This window comes from Bufo gargarizans, chromosome 1 (assembly GCF_014858855.1).
Source record: "Bufo gargarizans isolate SCDJY-AF-19 chromosome 1, ASM1485885v1, whole genome shotgun sequence".
NCBI lineage: Eukaryota > Metazoa > Chordata > Amphibia > Anura > Bufonidae > Bufo > Bufo gargarizans.
Window position 1 is genome coordinate 553,906,283 of NC_058080.1, and position 15,369 is coordinate 553,921,651.

The 15,369-nt window shown below is 42.5% G+C and overlaps 1 protein-coding gene across 1 annotated transcript in view; it reads right to left on the reverse strand.

Moving 5' to 3' along the window:
- ULK1 (unc-51 like autophagy activating kinase 1) overlaps positions 1-10,998 on the reverse strand; it is a 95,642-nt gene extending 84,644 nt beyond the window's left edge. The window contains exons 1-3 of the mRNA XM_044275620.1: positions 10,168-10,998; positions 8,469-8,561; positions 8,352-8,393 (exon numbers count right to left, since the gene is read on the reverse strand). Coding sequence (XP_044131555.1) covers positions 8,352-8,393; positions 8,469-8,561; positions 10,168-10,257 — 225 coding nt within the window. The 5' untranslated portion in view covers positions 10,258-10,998. The remainder of the gene's footprint in view (positions 1-8,351; positions 8,394-8,468; positions 8,562-10,167) is intronic.
- Between the last annotated feature and the right edge of the window lie 4,371 nt (positions 10,999-15,369).

A 15,369-nucleotide genomic window follows, 5' to 3' on the forward strand; every position in this document is an offset into this window, starting at 1 on the left:
AATTTCCCGACATCTACACATTAGATGATGGGAAGGTCCCACTGGCATTGGTCTAGTGTGTACTGGCATCTTAAAGGGGTTTTCTGAGACTTAAATAGTGATGACCTAAGTGGCAATGAATTCATTGGTCACATGGCCTAGGCCAGTGGTGGCGAGCCTATGGCACACGTACCAGAGGGGGCATGCGGCTCTGTGTGGGCAGTGAGTAGGGTTGCCATCTCTGCACTATTATTAATGAACGATTCCACTGTGGAGCGCTCATTAGTGCAGCCTTTGCCCCTTCTGCTTCACCTCATCCATTTAATCGCACCGCGGGGACTCTCGCTGATGACTGGATGCGCAATCATATGGATGAGGTGAGCTTTATTTTTGCAGAAGAAGAGTGGGGAAGGGGGCATTAAAAATACTGTGGTCTCTAATGGGGGCATACTGGGAGCCACTAATGGAGGAAAAATAATATTGGGGGGGCACATATGGGGGCATTCATTTTATTGGGGGCCACTAATGGGGACCTTATTAATACTGGGGGCCACTTCTGGGGAATACCAGAGGGGACATTGATTTTGCTGGGGCCTGTGTTAAGCCACGCCCCCACAGCTTAACTTGGCTGGTATTTTTCAGTCTTCGGGTTAAATTGTCGTGTTGGCACTATGCGATAAATAAGTGGGTTTTGGGTCCCAGTTTGGACACTCGGTCTATGAAAGGTTCCCCATCACTGGCCTAGGCGCAGCTCAGACCCATTGAAGTGAATGCGGCTGAGCGTGATCCCAAGCACGCCCACTATACAATGTATGGCGCTGTGCTTGGTGAGCACAGAGAAGGCCTCACCGCTCACAGAAGCGCTGGTGCCTTCTCAAACAGCTGATCGGCAAAAGTCCCGGGTGTCCAGAAGATAGGTCATCAGTATAAAAATCTCGGAACACCCTTATAAATATTGTATATATAACAGGCACGCTGGTTCTACCAGGCTATGGAAGATGGTGGACGGCTCTCAGGCTCTCTGGACCAGGCATCTCCTGGTATACATTTTCTATTGGTCTAGTTTTGGAGATGGATGAGACTTCAGGGGCCTTTGAGCCTCCCAGCTGGAGATCAGAGGACTAATATGTACCAGTCATTATCTAGATCTGCTTAGGTATTTTATAGAGGAGAAGTACAAAGTACATTAAAGGGAACCTGTCATCATCTTTATGCTGTCCATACTAACGGCAGAATAAAGTAGAGACAGGTGAGTTGATTTCAGCGGTCTGTCATTTAGAAGTTAAAAGTAAGTGGCTGCCGAGAACCAACATCACAATCATTGCAGACTGGGCCTGGAAAAGAGTCACAGCCAACTGAGAAGAGTCATGGTTATTCATAAGTTCCTGCTCTCCTGCCCACCTGCTGATGACGGACAGTCTTCTACCTAGTTGTCTCCCTTTCTCTCTAGGAGAGAACTGCCAATCATCAGCAGGTGGGCAGGAGAGCAGGAGATTATGAATAACCAGGACTCTTCTCAGGTGGCCGGGACTCTTTTACAGGCCTGGGCTGCAATGATTATGAGGCTGGTTCTCAGCAACCACTTACTTTTAGCTCATGAGTGACACACCGCTGAAATCAGCATTTCTGTCACAAATTTATGCTATTTTATGAGGTCAGCATAAAGTTGATAACAGGTTCCCTTTAAGATATAGACTTCCGAATGAACTGTATGAACCAGCATATGGAGACAACAAGAAGCAAAGGTCAGTTAAGATAAAGCGCCCATTAGTCAAAAAAGATAATTTGAAATTATTATATAGCTTTACACTTGTAGATGTAAGAAACTGTTATATAGCGTTATACTTGTAGGTGTGAGACACTGTTATACAGCGTTATACTTGTAGGTGTGAGACACTGTTATATAGCGTTATACTTGTAGGTGTAAGACACTGTTATATAGCGTTATACTTGTAGATGTAGGACACTGTTATACAGCGTTATACTTGTAGATGTAAGACACTGTTATACGGCGTTATACTTGTAGGTGTAAGACACTGTTATATAGCGTTATACTTGTAGGTGTAAGAAACTGTTATATAACGTTATACTTGTAGATGTAAGTTACTGTTATATAGCGTTATACTTGTAGGTGTAAGACACTGTTATATAACGTTATACTTGTAGATGTAAGTTACTGTTATATAGCGTTATACTTGTAGATGTAAGACACTGTTATATAGCGTTATACTTGTAGATGTAAGACACTGTTATATAGCGTTATACTTGTAGATGTAAGACACTGTTATATAGCGTTATACTTGTAGATGTAAGACACTGTTATATAGCGTTATACTTGTAGGTGTAAGACACTGTTATATAGCGTTATACTTGTAGGTGTAAGAAACTGTTATATTGCGTTATACTTGTAGGTGTAAGACACTGTTATATAGCGTTATACTTGTAGATGTAAGACACTGTTATACGGCGTTATACTTGTAGGTGTAAGACACTGTTATATAGCTTTACACTTGTAGGTGTAAGACACTGTTATATAGAGTTATACTTGTAGATGTAAGACACTGTTATATAGCTTTACACTTGTAGGTGTGAGACACTGTTATATAACGTTATACTTGTAGGTGTAAGACACTGTTATACAGCGTTATACTTGTAGGTGTAAGGAACTGTTATATAGTGTTATACTTGTAGATGTAAGACACTGTTATATAGCGTTATACTTGTAGATGTAAGACACTGTTATATAGCTTTACACTTGTAGGTGTAAGAAACTGTTATATAGCGTTATACTTGTAGGTGTAAGACACTGTTATATAGCGTTATACTTGTAGATGTAAGACACTGTTATACGGCGTTATACTTGTAGGTGTAAGACACTGTTATATAGCTTTACACTTGTAGGTGTAAGACACTGTTATATAGAGTTATACTTGTAGATGTAAGACACTGTTATATAGCTTTACACTTGTAGGTGTGAGACACTGTTATATAACGTTATACTTGTAGGTGTAAGACACTGTTATACAGCGTTATACTTGTAGGTGTAAGGAACTGTTATATAGTGTTATACTTGTAGATGTAAGACACTGTTATATAGCGTTATACTTGTAGATGTAAGACACTGTTATATAGCTTTACACTTGTAGGTGTAAGACACTGTTATATAACGTTACACTTGTAGGTGTAAGACACTGTTATATAGCTTTACACTTGTAGGTGTAGGACACTGTTATATAACGTTATACTTGTAGATGTAAGACACTATTATATAGATTTACACTTGTAGATGTAAGAAACTGTTATATAACGTTATACTTGACACTGTTATATAACGTTATACTTGTAGGTGTAAGACAATGTTTTATAGCTTTACACTTGTAGGTGTAAGACACTGTTATATAACGTTATACTTGTAGGTGTAAGACACTGTTATATAGCTTTACACTTGTAGGTGTAAGACACTGTTATATAACGTTACACTTGTAGGTGTAAGACACTGTTATATAGCTTTACACTTGTAGGTGTAGGACACTGTTATATAACGTTATACTTGTAGGTGTAAGACACTGTTATATAGATTTACACTTGTAGATGTAAGAAACTGTTATATAGCGTTATACTTGTAGGTGTAAGACACTGTTATATAGCGTTATACTTGTAGGTGTAAGACACTGTTATATACTGTTATATGTAAGACACTGTTATATAGTGTTATACTTGTAGATGTAAGACACTGTTATATAGTGTTATACTTGTAGGTGTAAGACACTGTTATATAGCGGTATACTTGTAAATGTAAGACACTGTTATATAGCGTTATACTTGTAGGTGTAAGACACTGTTATATACTGTTATATGTAAGACACTGTTATATAGCGTTATACTTGTAGATGTAAGACACTGTTATATACTGTTATATAGCGTTATACTTGTAGATGTAAGACACTGTTATATAGCTTTATACTTGTAGATGTAAGACACTGTTATATACTGTTATATGGCGTTATACTTGTAGATGTAAGACACTGTTATATAGCGTTATACTTGTACATTTAAGACACTGTTATATACTGTTATATAGCGTTATACTTGTAGGTGTAAGACACTGTTATATAGCGTTATACTTGTAGGTGTAAGACACTGTTATATAGCGTTATACTTGCAGATGTAAGACACTGTTATATAGCGTTATACTTGTACATGTAAGACACTGTTATATAGCATTATACTTGTAGATGTAAGACACTGTTATATAGCGTTATACTTGTAGGTGTAAGACACTGTTATATAGCGTTATACTTGTAGATGTAAGACACTGTTATATAGCGTTATACTTGTAGGTGTAAGACACTATTATATAGAGTTATACTTGTAGGTGTAAGACACTGTTATATAGCGTTATACTTGCAGATGTAAGACACTGTTATATAGCGTTATACTTGTACATGTAAGACACTGTTATATAGCATTATACTTGTAGATGTAAGACACTGTTATATAGCGTTATACTTGTAGGTGTAAGACACTGTTATATAGCGTTATACTTGTAGATGTAAGACACTGTTATATAGCGTTATACTTGTAGGTGTAAGACACTATTATATAGAGTTATACTTGAAGGTGTAAGACACTGTTATACAGCGTTATACTTGTAGATGTAAGACACTGTTATATAGCGTTATACTTGGAGATGTAAGACACTGTTATATAGCGTTATACTTGAAGGTGTAAGACACTGTTATATAGAGTTATACTTGTAGATGTGAGTTACTGTTATATAGCGTTATACTTGCAGATGTAAGACACTGTTATATAGCGTTATACTTGTACATGTAAGACACTGTTATATAGCGTTATACTTGTAGGTGTAAGACACTGTTATATAGCATTATACTTGAAGGTGTAAGACAATGTTATATAGAGTTATACTTGTAGATGTAAGTTACTGTTATATAGCGTTATACTTGTAGATGTAAGACACTGTTATATAGCTTTACACTTGTAGGTGTAAGACACTGTTATATAACGTTATACTTGTAGATGTAAGACACTGTTATATAGCTTTACACTTGTAGATGTAAGACACTGTTATATAGCGTTATACTTGTAGATGTAAGACACTGTTATATAGCGTTATACTTGTAGATGTAAGACACTGTTATATAGCGTTATACTTGTAGGTGTAAGACACTGTTATATAGCGTTATACTTGTAGGTGTAAGACACTGTTATATAGCGTTATACTTGTAGGTGTAAGACACTGTTATATAGCGTTATACTTGTAGATGTAAGACACTGTTATATAGCATTATACTTGTAGGTGTGAGACACTGTTATATAGCATTATACTTGTAGATGTAAGACACTGTTATATAGCGTTATACTTGTAGGTGTGAGACACTGTTATATAGCGTTATACTTGCAGATGTAAGACACTGTTATATAGCGTTATACTTGTACATGTAAGACACTGTTATATAGCATTATACTTGTAGATGTAAGACACTGTTATATAGCGTTATACTTGTAGGTGTAAGACACTGTTATATAGCGTTATACTTGTAGGTGTGAGACACTGTTATATAGCATTATACTTGTAGATGTAAGACACTGTTATATAGCGTTATACTTGTAGGTGTGAGACACTGTTATATAGCGTTATACTTGTAGATGTAAGACACTGTTATATAGCATTATACTTGTAGATGTAAGACACTGTTATATAGCGTTATACTTGTAGATGTAAGACACTGTTATATAGCATTATACTTGTAGATGTAAGACACTGTTATATAGCGTTATACTTGTAGATGTAAGACACTGTTATATAGCGTTATACTTGTAGGTGTAAGGAACTGTTATATAGTGTTATACTTGTAGGTGTAAGACACTGTTATATAACGTTATACTTGTAGATGTAAGTTACTGTTATATAGCGTTATACTTGTAGGTGTAAGACACTGTTATATAGCGTTATACTTGTAGGTGTGAGACACTGTTATATAGCATTATACTTGTAGATGTAAGACACTGTTATATAGCATTATACTTGTAGGTGTGAGACACTGTTATATAGCATTATACTTGTAGATGTAAGACACTGTTATATAGCGTTATACTTGTAGGTGTGAGACACTGTTATATAGCGTTATACTTGTAGATGTAAGACACTGTTATATAGCGTTATACTTGTAGGTGTGAGACACTGTTATATAGCGTTATACTTGTAGATGTAAGACACTGTTATATAACGTTATACTTGTAGGTGTAAGACACTGTTATATAGCGTTATACTTGTAGGTGTGAGACACTGTTATATGGCGTTATACTTGTAGATGTAAGACACTGTTATATAGCGTTATACTTGTAGGTGTGAGACTACATCCTGACACAAGTGATCTATATCTGAAGAATTCAAACTCCCCGCAGCTGCTATCCTGGTGCCTGCAGAATACAACACACAAAGGGGAGATTTATCAAAACTGGTGGAAACGGTAACTGGCTTTGTTGCCCATAGCAACCAATCAGATTCCACCTTTCATTTTTCAGAGCCCCTTTGGAAAATGAAAGGTGGAATCTGATTGGTTGCTATGGGCAACTAAGCCAGTTTTCCTTTACACCAGCTTGATAAATCTCCCCCAAAGGCTGCAATTTGGCCTGGTAACATGTGCTAGTACTAGACAACTGCTTAAAGCACAATTCCCTACTGCTTCAAGCAAAAATACACCGACAGAATTCTACTTTATTATGTAACTGAAATATTCAGCAATTTATTGTAGAGAAAAAAACAGCATCTCGGCCCCTTTAATGGAGTATAGGGGGCTGTTAGGAAAGATCTGAAGGGATGAACTTTGGAAGCCCCTTACTTACCCATCCCCCACTGGCTGTAAACTGACGGCAGAGAATTACAGCTAATGTTTCTCATACTATAGAGGGGACCTGACTGCCTGCAGCTGCTGGCTCAGTCCAGACATAGTGGGGGAGATTCATCAAAAGTGGTGTACAGGAAAGCGGTCGTAGTTGCATCTAGCAACCAATCAGCACGTTCTATAATCTGCATTTTTCACGCAGCCCTGGCCCCATAGAAGTGAATGGGTCTTCAGTGAAAAACGCATTGCATCCGGAAGCAAGTGCGGATTCAAGGCGTTTATCACTCATGGTTGCTAGGAGATGTTGCTTGTAATCCTTCCGTTTGTTATCACGTGCGTAAAAAAAAAAACGCATCAAAACGCATTGCACCCGCGTGAAAAATCTGAACTGAACGCAATCGCAGACAAAACTTGCAAAAAGGTGTGAGTTTCAATGAACGCACCCGGACCTAATCCGACGAAGGTGCGCTAAATTATACACATCCTCCAGCCACGCATGGGGGAAGTCCAAGACCGCACATCGCCTGCACTTAATAGACTATGCCTATTCTTGTCCGAATAGCACATGTTCTATTTTATTGGAATTGCGGACCCGGAAGTGTGGGTCCCCACTGCCGGATCCGGGCAGCACATCGTGCTGCCCCATAGAAGTGAATGGGTCCGCAATTCTGTTTGCGGAAAATGCGCCTATGCTACTGAAGTCATCGGCTCCAACTGATTTTCCCACTGGCCATCCTCAACAGGTTAGGGTAGGCTCACATGGAGGTTTTTGAGGCAGATTTTCCAACCACAGCAAGAAGGAGAAGTATAACCCCCCCTTTCAGATTCCTGCCTGAAATCCCTGTCAGCACTATACCCACCCCCAGTTAAAGGGGCTGTTCACCATTGCCTAGAAGCAGCTGTGACCGTCCCTTTAAGGGGCAGCTTGGTTCTATCTGACAAGCAGTCCAGGCCTGTACTTCCCCACATATCCCTTTGTCTGCGAGGTGAGGGCCATGGAATGACTCCGCATTTCTGCTCATTTTCCACCACTTGTCAGAGGCTGTACACAAACAAAACCCTCCTCCCATAATCTAGCTGGGACGGATGCCAAAAGAAGAGGTGTTTACAGCGCGCACGGCTCCATGGGACTTGTAGTTTTCGCGCTAGACTCACTGCCGTAAATAACTACAACTCCCGAGAGCCCGCGCTCAGCCTGACAGCTAGGCGAGGTTTTCTTAGAATTCCGTGACGTACACACGCCAGGAACCAATGAGAACGCAGCAAACTGGAATGTCAACAAACAAGGCAGCGGCCACGTGACAGGGAACCCGGAGGAGGGAGAGAGGCTAGCTAGCTGAGGGAGATGACGGTGGTCCTACCTTCCGGAGCGCCGCTTGTAACACTACGACCGTGAAGGAATGCTGGGAATTGTAGTCTCACAACAGGTGGAGAGCCACGAATTGCGGCCACTGTTGCCGCGTTACAGACCACAAATCATTGCAACAGAAAACGTGTGTTTACCTGGAAGTCGTACAAGGCCACGATATTTTCATGTTTCAGCTCCTACAATGAGAACACACGGTTACAATAGGGCCCCGTTCACACAGATGTGCTCCTCTCCACAGCACACTCTTTTACCTTCAGGATTTTGATCTCCTTCCCTAGAAGCGTCTGAGATTTGGCCAGATTTTTCTTATTGATGCATTTTACAGCAACCTCCAAATCCTGCTTCTGAAAATGTAAGACAAGACACAGAAAATAACTGGACTGGTTTGTAGTATATGGTTTATACCAGGAGTACTACTACTGACATCATCCTCTATACCAGATATACCAAGGGTACTACTACTGACATCATCCTCTATACCAGACATACCAAGGGTACTACTACTGACATCATCCTCTATACCAGACATACCAAGGGTACTACTACTGACATCATCCTCTATACCAGACAGTATACACTATTAGTACCACTAACCTCATCCGCTATATACCATGCAGTATACACTAGGGGTACCACCAGCACTGCTCCTGTATACCATACACTATACACTAGGGGTACCACCAGCACTGCTCCTGTATGCCATACAGTATACACTAGGGGTACCCCCAGCACTGCTCCTGTATACCATACATTAGGGGTACCACCAGCACTGCTCCTGTATACCATACACTAGGGGTACCCCCAGCACTGCTCCTGTATACCATACACTAGAGGTACCACCAGCACTGCTCCTGTATACCATACACTAGGGGTACCCCCAGCACTGCTCCTGTATACCATACACTAGGGGTACCACCAGCACTGCTCCTGTATACCATACAGTATACACTAGGGGTACCACCAGCACTGCTCCTGTATACCATACAGTATACACTAGGGGTACCACCAGCACTGCTCCTGTATACCATACAGTATACACTAGGGGTACCACCAGCACTGCTCCTGTATACCATACACTATACACTAGGGGTACCACCAGCACTGCTCCTGTATGCCATACAGTATACACTAGGGGTACCACCAGCACTGCTCCTGTATACCATACATTAGGGGTACCACCAGCACTGCTCCTGTATACCATACACTAGGGGTACCCCCAGCACTGCTCCTGTATACCATACACTAGAGGTACCACCAGCACTGCTCCTGTATACCATACACTAGGGGTACCCCCAGCACTGCTCCTGTATACCATACACTAGGGGTACCACCAGCACTGCTCCTGTATACCATACACTAGGGGTACCACCAGCACTGCTCCTGTATACCATACACTAGGGGTACCACCAGCACTGCTCCTGTATACCATACACTAGGGGTACCACCAGCACTGCTCCTGTATACCATACACTAGGGGTACCACCAGAACTGCTCCTGTATACCATACACTAGGGGTACCACCAGCACTGCTCCTGTATACCATACACTAGGGGTCCCATTGTCCCTGCATTAGTCCTTGCCCGGACTTGCCCAGCTCGGAATGATAATTTAGGTTTCCTGTGAAATGGTGGGCCCTACCACTGGAGCAGGATTTAGTCTCTGCCCCCGCAGGTTCCTGAGAACAGGCCTGATGTTAGGAGTTCTGCTCTGTCCCAGGTCAGGTCACCTGCTGCTCACATATCACACATCGGGTACTGAAAAGCAAAATGCAGACACTGAGAAGTGACAGGTGCCCCCCCCCCCCCCAGCGACCAGATCCCATCTACAGAGCTGACCATATTAAACCAATCCATCTACTGAGCGATCAAGCACAATCCCCAGACACAGGCTACAAGTACAGCGATCAGATCGTGTCAGCAATCACACAGCAATGCACCCTTGATACATTACCTCTTTGTGCCTGCCTCTGAACACCACAGCAAAGGCTCCATGGCCGATCAGATCCTTCCTACTGAACTCAAAGTTCCCAACCGACTCCATAGTAAATCCCCGGATCGGCCGACAATCGCGCGATCAGGTGTTGAAGATGAAGAATTTATGACAGATGGGTGTAAGGAAAGGGGGACAAATCAAGAACTCAAGGCCAGCTGGAAGAGAAGGGCTGCTCTCCTGTCAACCTCCCTGCTGCTGAGGATCAGGCTCCTGAGGGTCACTTGCATGGGCTGCTGATCCCAGCACTCCCGTCCTCCCTGCTGCATGATAGGAGTAAGAGGGGGGAATGTAGCTTTGGATGGAAGGGGTGACAGATCCCCTAGAAGAAGAGGAGGAGATCAGGACCCCCCTCTCCGGCACTGGATCTCTATTGCCATGGTGATATACAGCGAGCTGATGCAACCTGGGTCGTCCACAAGTGCCAGCAGAACAGGAGGCTTTGTTTACAGGCCTGGCCAGAGACTTCTGAGAAGGAGCTGCTGCTGTTGCTGTCACCGGGGGAGGTGATAATAAGGCCCGCAGCCGATTGCACAGCGCAGTCCTCTGGCTGCTGAAGGGCCCGCGCCTGCGCACTGACTCACCCAGCCGATGCGTCCTACTGGGCATGCGCGGAAAGGGCTGCTTTGTTGTGTCTGTGGGAGCTAGGTTGACTGAGCGGCGGTGAGTCAGGTGCCAGCGGTTGTCCTGAGGGGATAGCTGGACCATAGTATGGACCAGAATATGTATTGTTCATTAGGAGCGAATTAAAACCCTGTGGAAATGTAAGGGAAGCATACTAAGAAGGCAATGTGTGAGGTGAATTAGCTGAACATTAGAGGCTATGGAGTAACTAAGTCGAGGAGAATCGGTTTTGACTAATTTAAGATCGGAAGTGGAGAGTTTTCATTGTTTACCTCACTTTTATTTGGTAAATACCGTGAGGAAATTCATCAAAACTGGTGTAAAGGGAAACTGGCTGAGTTGCCCATAGCAACCAATCAGATTCCACCTTTCATTTTTCAGAGCTTCTTTGGAAATGAAAGGATTAATCTGATTGGTTGCTGTGGGCAGGTAAGCCAATAAATCACGGTGCATGTTTTATGGCGCACGGTGTACCGCTATCTCAGTGTGATATGTCATTACATAATCCAGTCCATACAGGATGGCAGCCATGTTTCCCTTGTGTGTTATATCATGTTGTGTCATAACATTAAAACCACTGTGTGTCAACGGCAGCTTTCTCAGGATGAGGTATCTTAGGAAGCAAGTGAACAATCAGTTGTTCCATTACTAGCTGATCAGAGGGGGGTCTGACACCCGCGCCGATTAATTGTTTGGTTGTAGCTTTGGCACCAGAAGTTGTCGGCCGGACTACACAACACTGTCCCGTGGGTCAGCTCGTTACTACAGCACTGCTTCCATTGAAGTCAAGGGGGAAGCGCTGCAGTCAAAAGCTGTGTCACTGATCATGGGGGTGCGGGATGTTGGACTGCCTATCCTCGACAATCGCGTTAACTCTTTCACTACCGAGCCACTTTTCATCTTAAATCCCAGGTCCATTTTTGCAAATCTGACATGTGTCACTTTATGTGGTAATAACTTTGGAACGCTTTTACTTAGGGTACTTTCACACTAGCGTTTTTCTTTTCCGGCGCTGAGTTCCGTCCTAGGGGCTCTCTACGGGAAAATAACTGATCCGTTTTATCCCTATGCATTCTGAATGGAGAGCAATCCGTTCAGGATGGCTTCAGTTCAGTCTTTTTGACTTTTCAGGACGGAGATAAAACTGTAGCATGCTGCGGTTTTATTTCCGGCCCAAAAAAAACACTTGCCTGAATGCCGGATATTTTTTTCTATAGAAATGTACTAGTGCCGGATCCGGCATTCAAATTGACGGAACCAGTATTCCGGTCTGCTTTTGTGCAGACCTTTAAAAATGTGAACAAAATAAATACCAGATCTCTTTAGCCTGATGACACCGGAAAAACTGATCAGGTATTGCAATGCATTTTTCTGACTGATCAGGCATTTTTCTAACTGATCAGGATCATGAAAAGTCTGAAAAATGCCTGATCAGTCAGAAAAAAATAACATGCGTTTGCATACAGTTTGCCTGATCAGGCAACGGAACTGCCTGCTGGAATCAAACCACGCAAGTGTGAAAGTACCCTTATCCAAGCCATTCTGAGATTGTTTTCTGGTGACACATTGTACTTCATGATAGCGGTAGATTTGGTCAATATATTTCACCTTTATTTATAAATTAATCCAAAATGTATCCAAAATTTGGAAAAATTCACAATTTTCTAAATTTGAATTTCTCTACTTTTAAGGCTTGTTGCACACAACCGTATGTATTTTGCGGGCCGCAAAAAATACGGATGATCGGTGTGCATCCCGTATTTTGTGGAACGGAACAGCTGGCCCCTAATAGAACAGTACTATCCTTGTCTGTAATGTGGACAATAATAGGACGTGTTCTATTATTTTGTAGAACGGAAATACAGACATACGGAAACGGAATGCACATGGAGCACCCTTCTATTTTTGCGGACCCATTGAAATGAATGGTTCCGTATACGGTCCTCAAAAAATACGTAATGGACACGCAATGAAAATCTGTTCGTGTGCGCGAGCCCTAAGACAGATAGTAACTTCTCATAAACTAGTTATCAATCAACATAGAAACATAGACTGTGTCGGCAGATAGGAACCATTTGGCCCATCTAGTCTGCCCAATATACTGAATACTACAGTCTTGATCAAAAGTTTAAGACCACTTGAAAAATGGCAAAAAATCATATTTTACATTGTTGGATCTTAACAAGGTTCCAAGTAGAGCTTCAACATGCAACAAGAAGAAATGAGAGTGAGACAAAACATTTTTTGAGCATTCAATTAATTGAAAATAACCATTAAACTGAAACAGGCTGTTTTTCAGCTGATCCAAATTTTAGGACCACATGCCTTTAAAAGGCCAAGTCTGTGCAAAGATGTGGATTCATTGTCATTTTCTGTCAGGTAGTCACATGTTGTGATGGCAAAGGCAAAAAAACTCTCCCTTTTTGAACGTGGTCGGGTTGTTGAACTGCATAAGCAGGGTCTCACAGCGCGCCATCGCTGCTGAGGTGGGACGCGGTAAGACAGTCATTTGGAATTTCTTAAATGATCCTGAGTGTTATGGAACAAAAAAGTCAAGTGGAAGACCCAAAAAAATTTCATCAGCACTGAGCCGGAGGATCCGATTGCCTGTCCGTCAAGACACTGGATGACCCTCGACCCAAATTAAGGCCCTTACTGGTCTGTGAGCTGTTGCTGGAGTGCTGGTTCCTGTGTGTCAGTACGTTATGCATCCGTTTGGTGTTTGGATTGCAGTACGTTTGTATGGGTTCCAGTTTACCTTGGTGTGGTCTTCTGTTGTACTGTCCAGCACCTGCGGCAAGTAAGTGACCATGCCTTCCTGGATTTTTGGTTCAGTGGTTATCCCCGCCAATGGATACTTACCTGCCGTTCCACTTGGCTTCCTCACCTTGCTGTTAGGCCTGCAGAGACTCCTGCTCTTCCGTGTCTTGGAAGAACAGGTCATCTCTCCACTGCTCCTATGTGAGGGATTATCATGGCGACTCAGGGTCCTAGGTATCCTGGGTATGAGCCGTCCTACCATCCAGGTCCGCTCATACGGTGAGGAGTCAGGGCGAGGATTAGGGTCGCTTTAGGAGGTGACCTGATTCAGGCATCCTGGCCTAGCTGCTTCCCCGCTTACTTAATATCGTACCGTGGGGGGTTTCCTCCACCTGCATTTTTCATGCAGCCCTGGCCCCATAGAAGTGAATGGGGCTTCAGTGAAAAACACATTGCATCCGCGCAGAAGAAACAACGCAATCGCAGACAAATCTGGCCGAGCTTGCTTGCAAAATGGTGCGAGTTTCACTAAACGCATCCAGAGCCAATCCGTCACGCTCGTGTAAAAGGGGCCTTGTAATAAATCTAGGGGCAGTGGTAGGCCCCACCCTGAGTAAGCCCTTGGTATCAACACATTAGAAAGGTGGCAGGAAGTGCCCAGGGGCAGACACAGATAGGGCCTCTATGCAAAGGGACTCCCAGCAACATGAATAACAGCAATACACATATATACTGTATAGAAGATGTGATGTGACTGCATCATATGGTCCATTGTATAACATACCGTATATCACATACTCATGGCCTGTCTTTAAGCAGAAGTTTGCATCAAGATACACATTTTTTCCCCTCCAAACTGAATATTGCCGACAATGCTATTCTGTACAGGAAAAAGTACATTTAAATTTAAACTATACTACTGTAAAAGTCATATCCATTCTTATTTGGGTATAATATAGGCATGATTGACGGAGATAGGGGGGATTATTTTTGCCAGATCAGAGACATTGCATTACATTGGCAAAAGCAGTGATTTGTGAAGCTGGTGCATTACTGGTCCCAGCATACCCAGGTAAGATTGAATGTTGTAGAACCAATTTATTTTTCCTCGGCATGCTGGCACTAATAGTCCACAACAGCCCAAGTGCCGCCACATAAAATTGCTGAAATGTCAAGCATGCAAAGAGCCAGGGAGGACATTACCAGGAGCTCCCTCTACAGGTTTCTGGATGCATGTCATCTCCAGCTCTGTGACCCTGAAATGCCAGTCTTCCAGACTGCAGCCCCCTCCTCAGGACCCCAGTGCAGATGCACAGGTAGTGTGTTTGACCCTGCTTTGTTCTCCTGTGAGATGCACTGCTGCCTGAGGTGAACCTATTTCTCCTTGCCCCAAAGAAATAAACATGCGCGCTATGTGAAATCAAATGTAACGTACAGTATAGACCAAAAGTTTGGACACACCTTCTCATTCAAAGAGTTTTCTTTATTTTCATGACTATGAAAATTGTAGATTCACACTGAAGACATCAAAACTATGAATTAACACATGTGGAATTATATACATAACAAAAAAGTGTGAAACAACTGAAAATATGTCATATTCTAGGTTCTTCAAAGTAGCCACCTTTTGCTTTGATTACTGCTTTGCACACTCTTGGCATTTTCTTGATGAGCTTCAAGAGGTAGTCACCTGAAATGGTCTTCCAACAGTCTTGAAGGAGTTCCCAGAGATGCTTAGCACTTGTTGGCCTTTTTGCCTTCACTCTGCGGTCCAGCTCA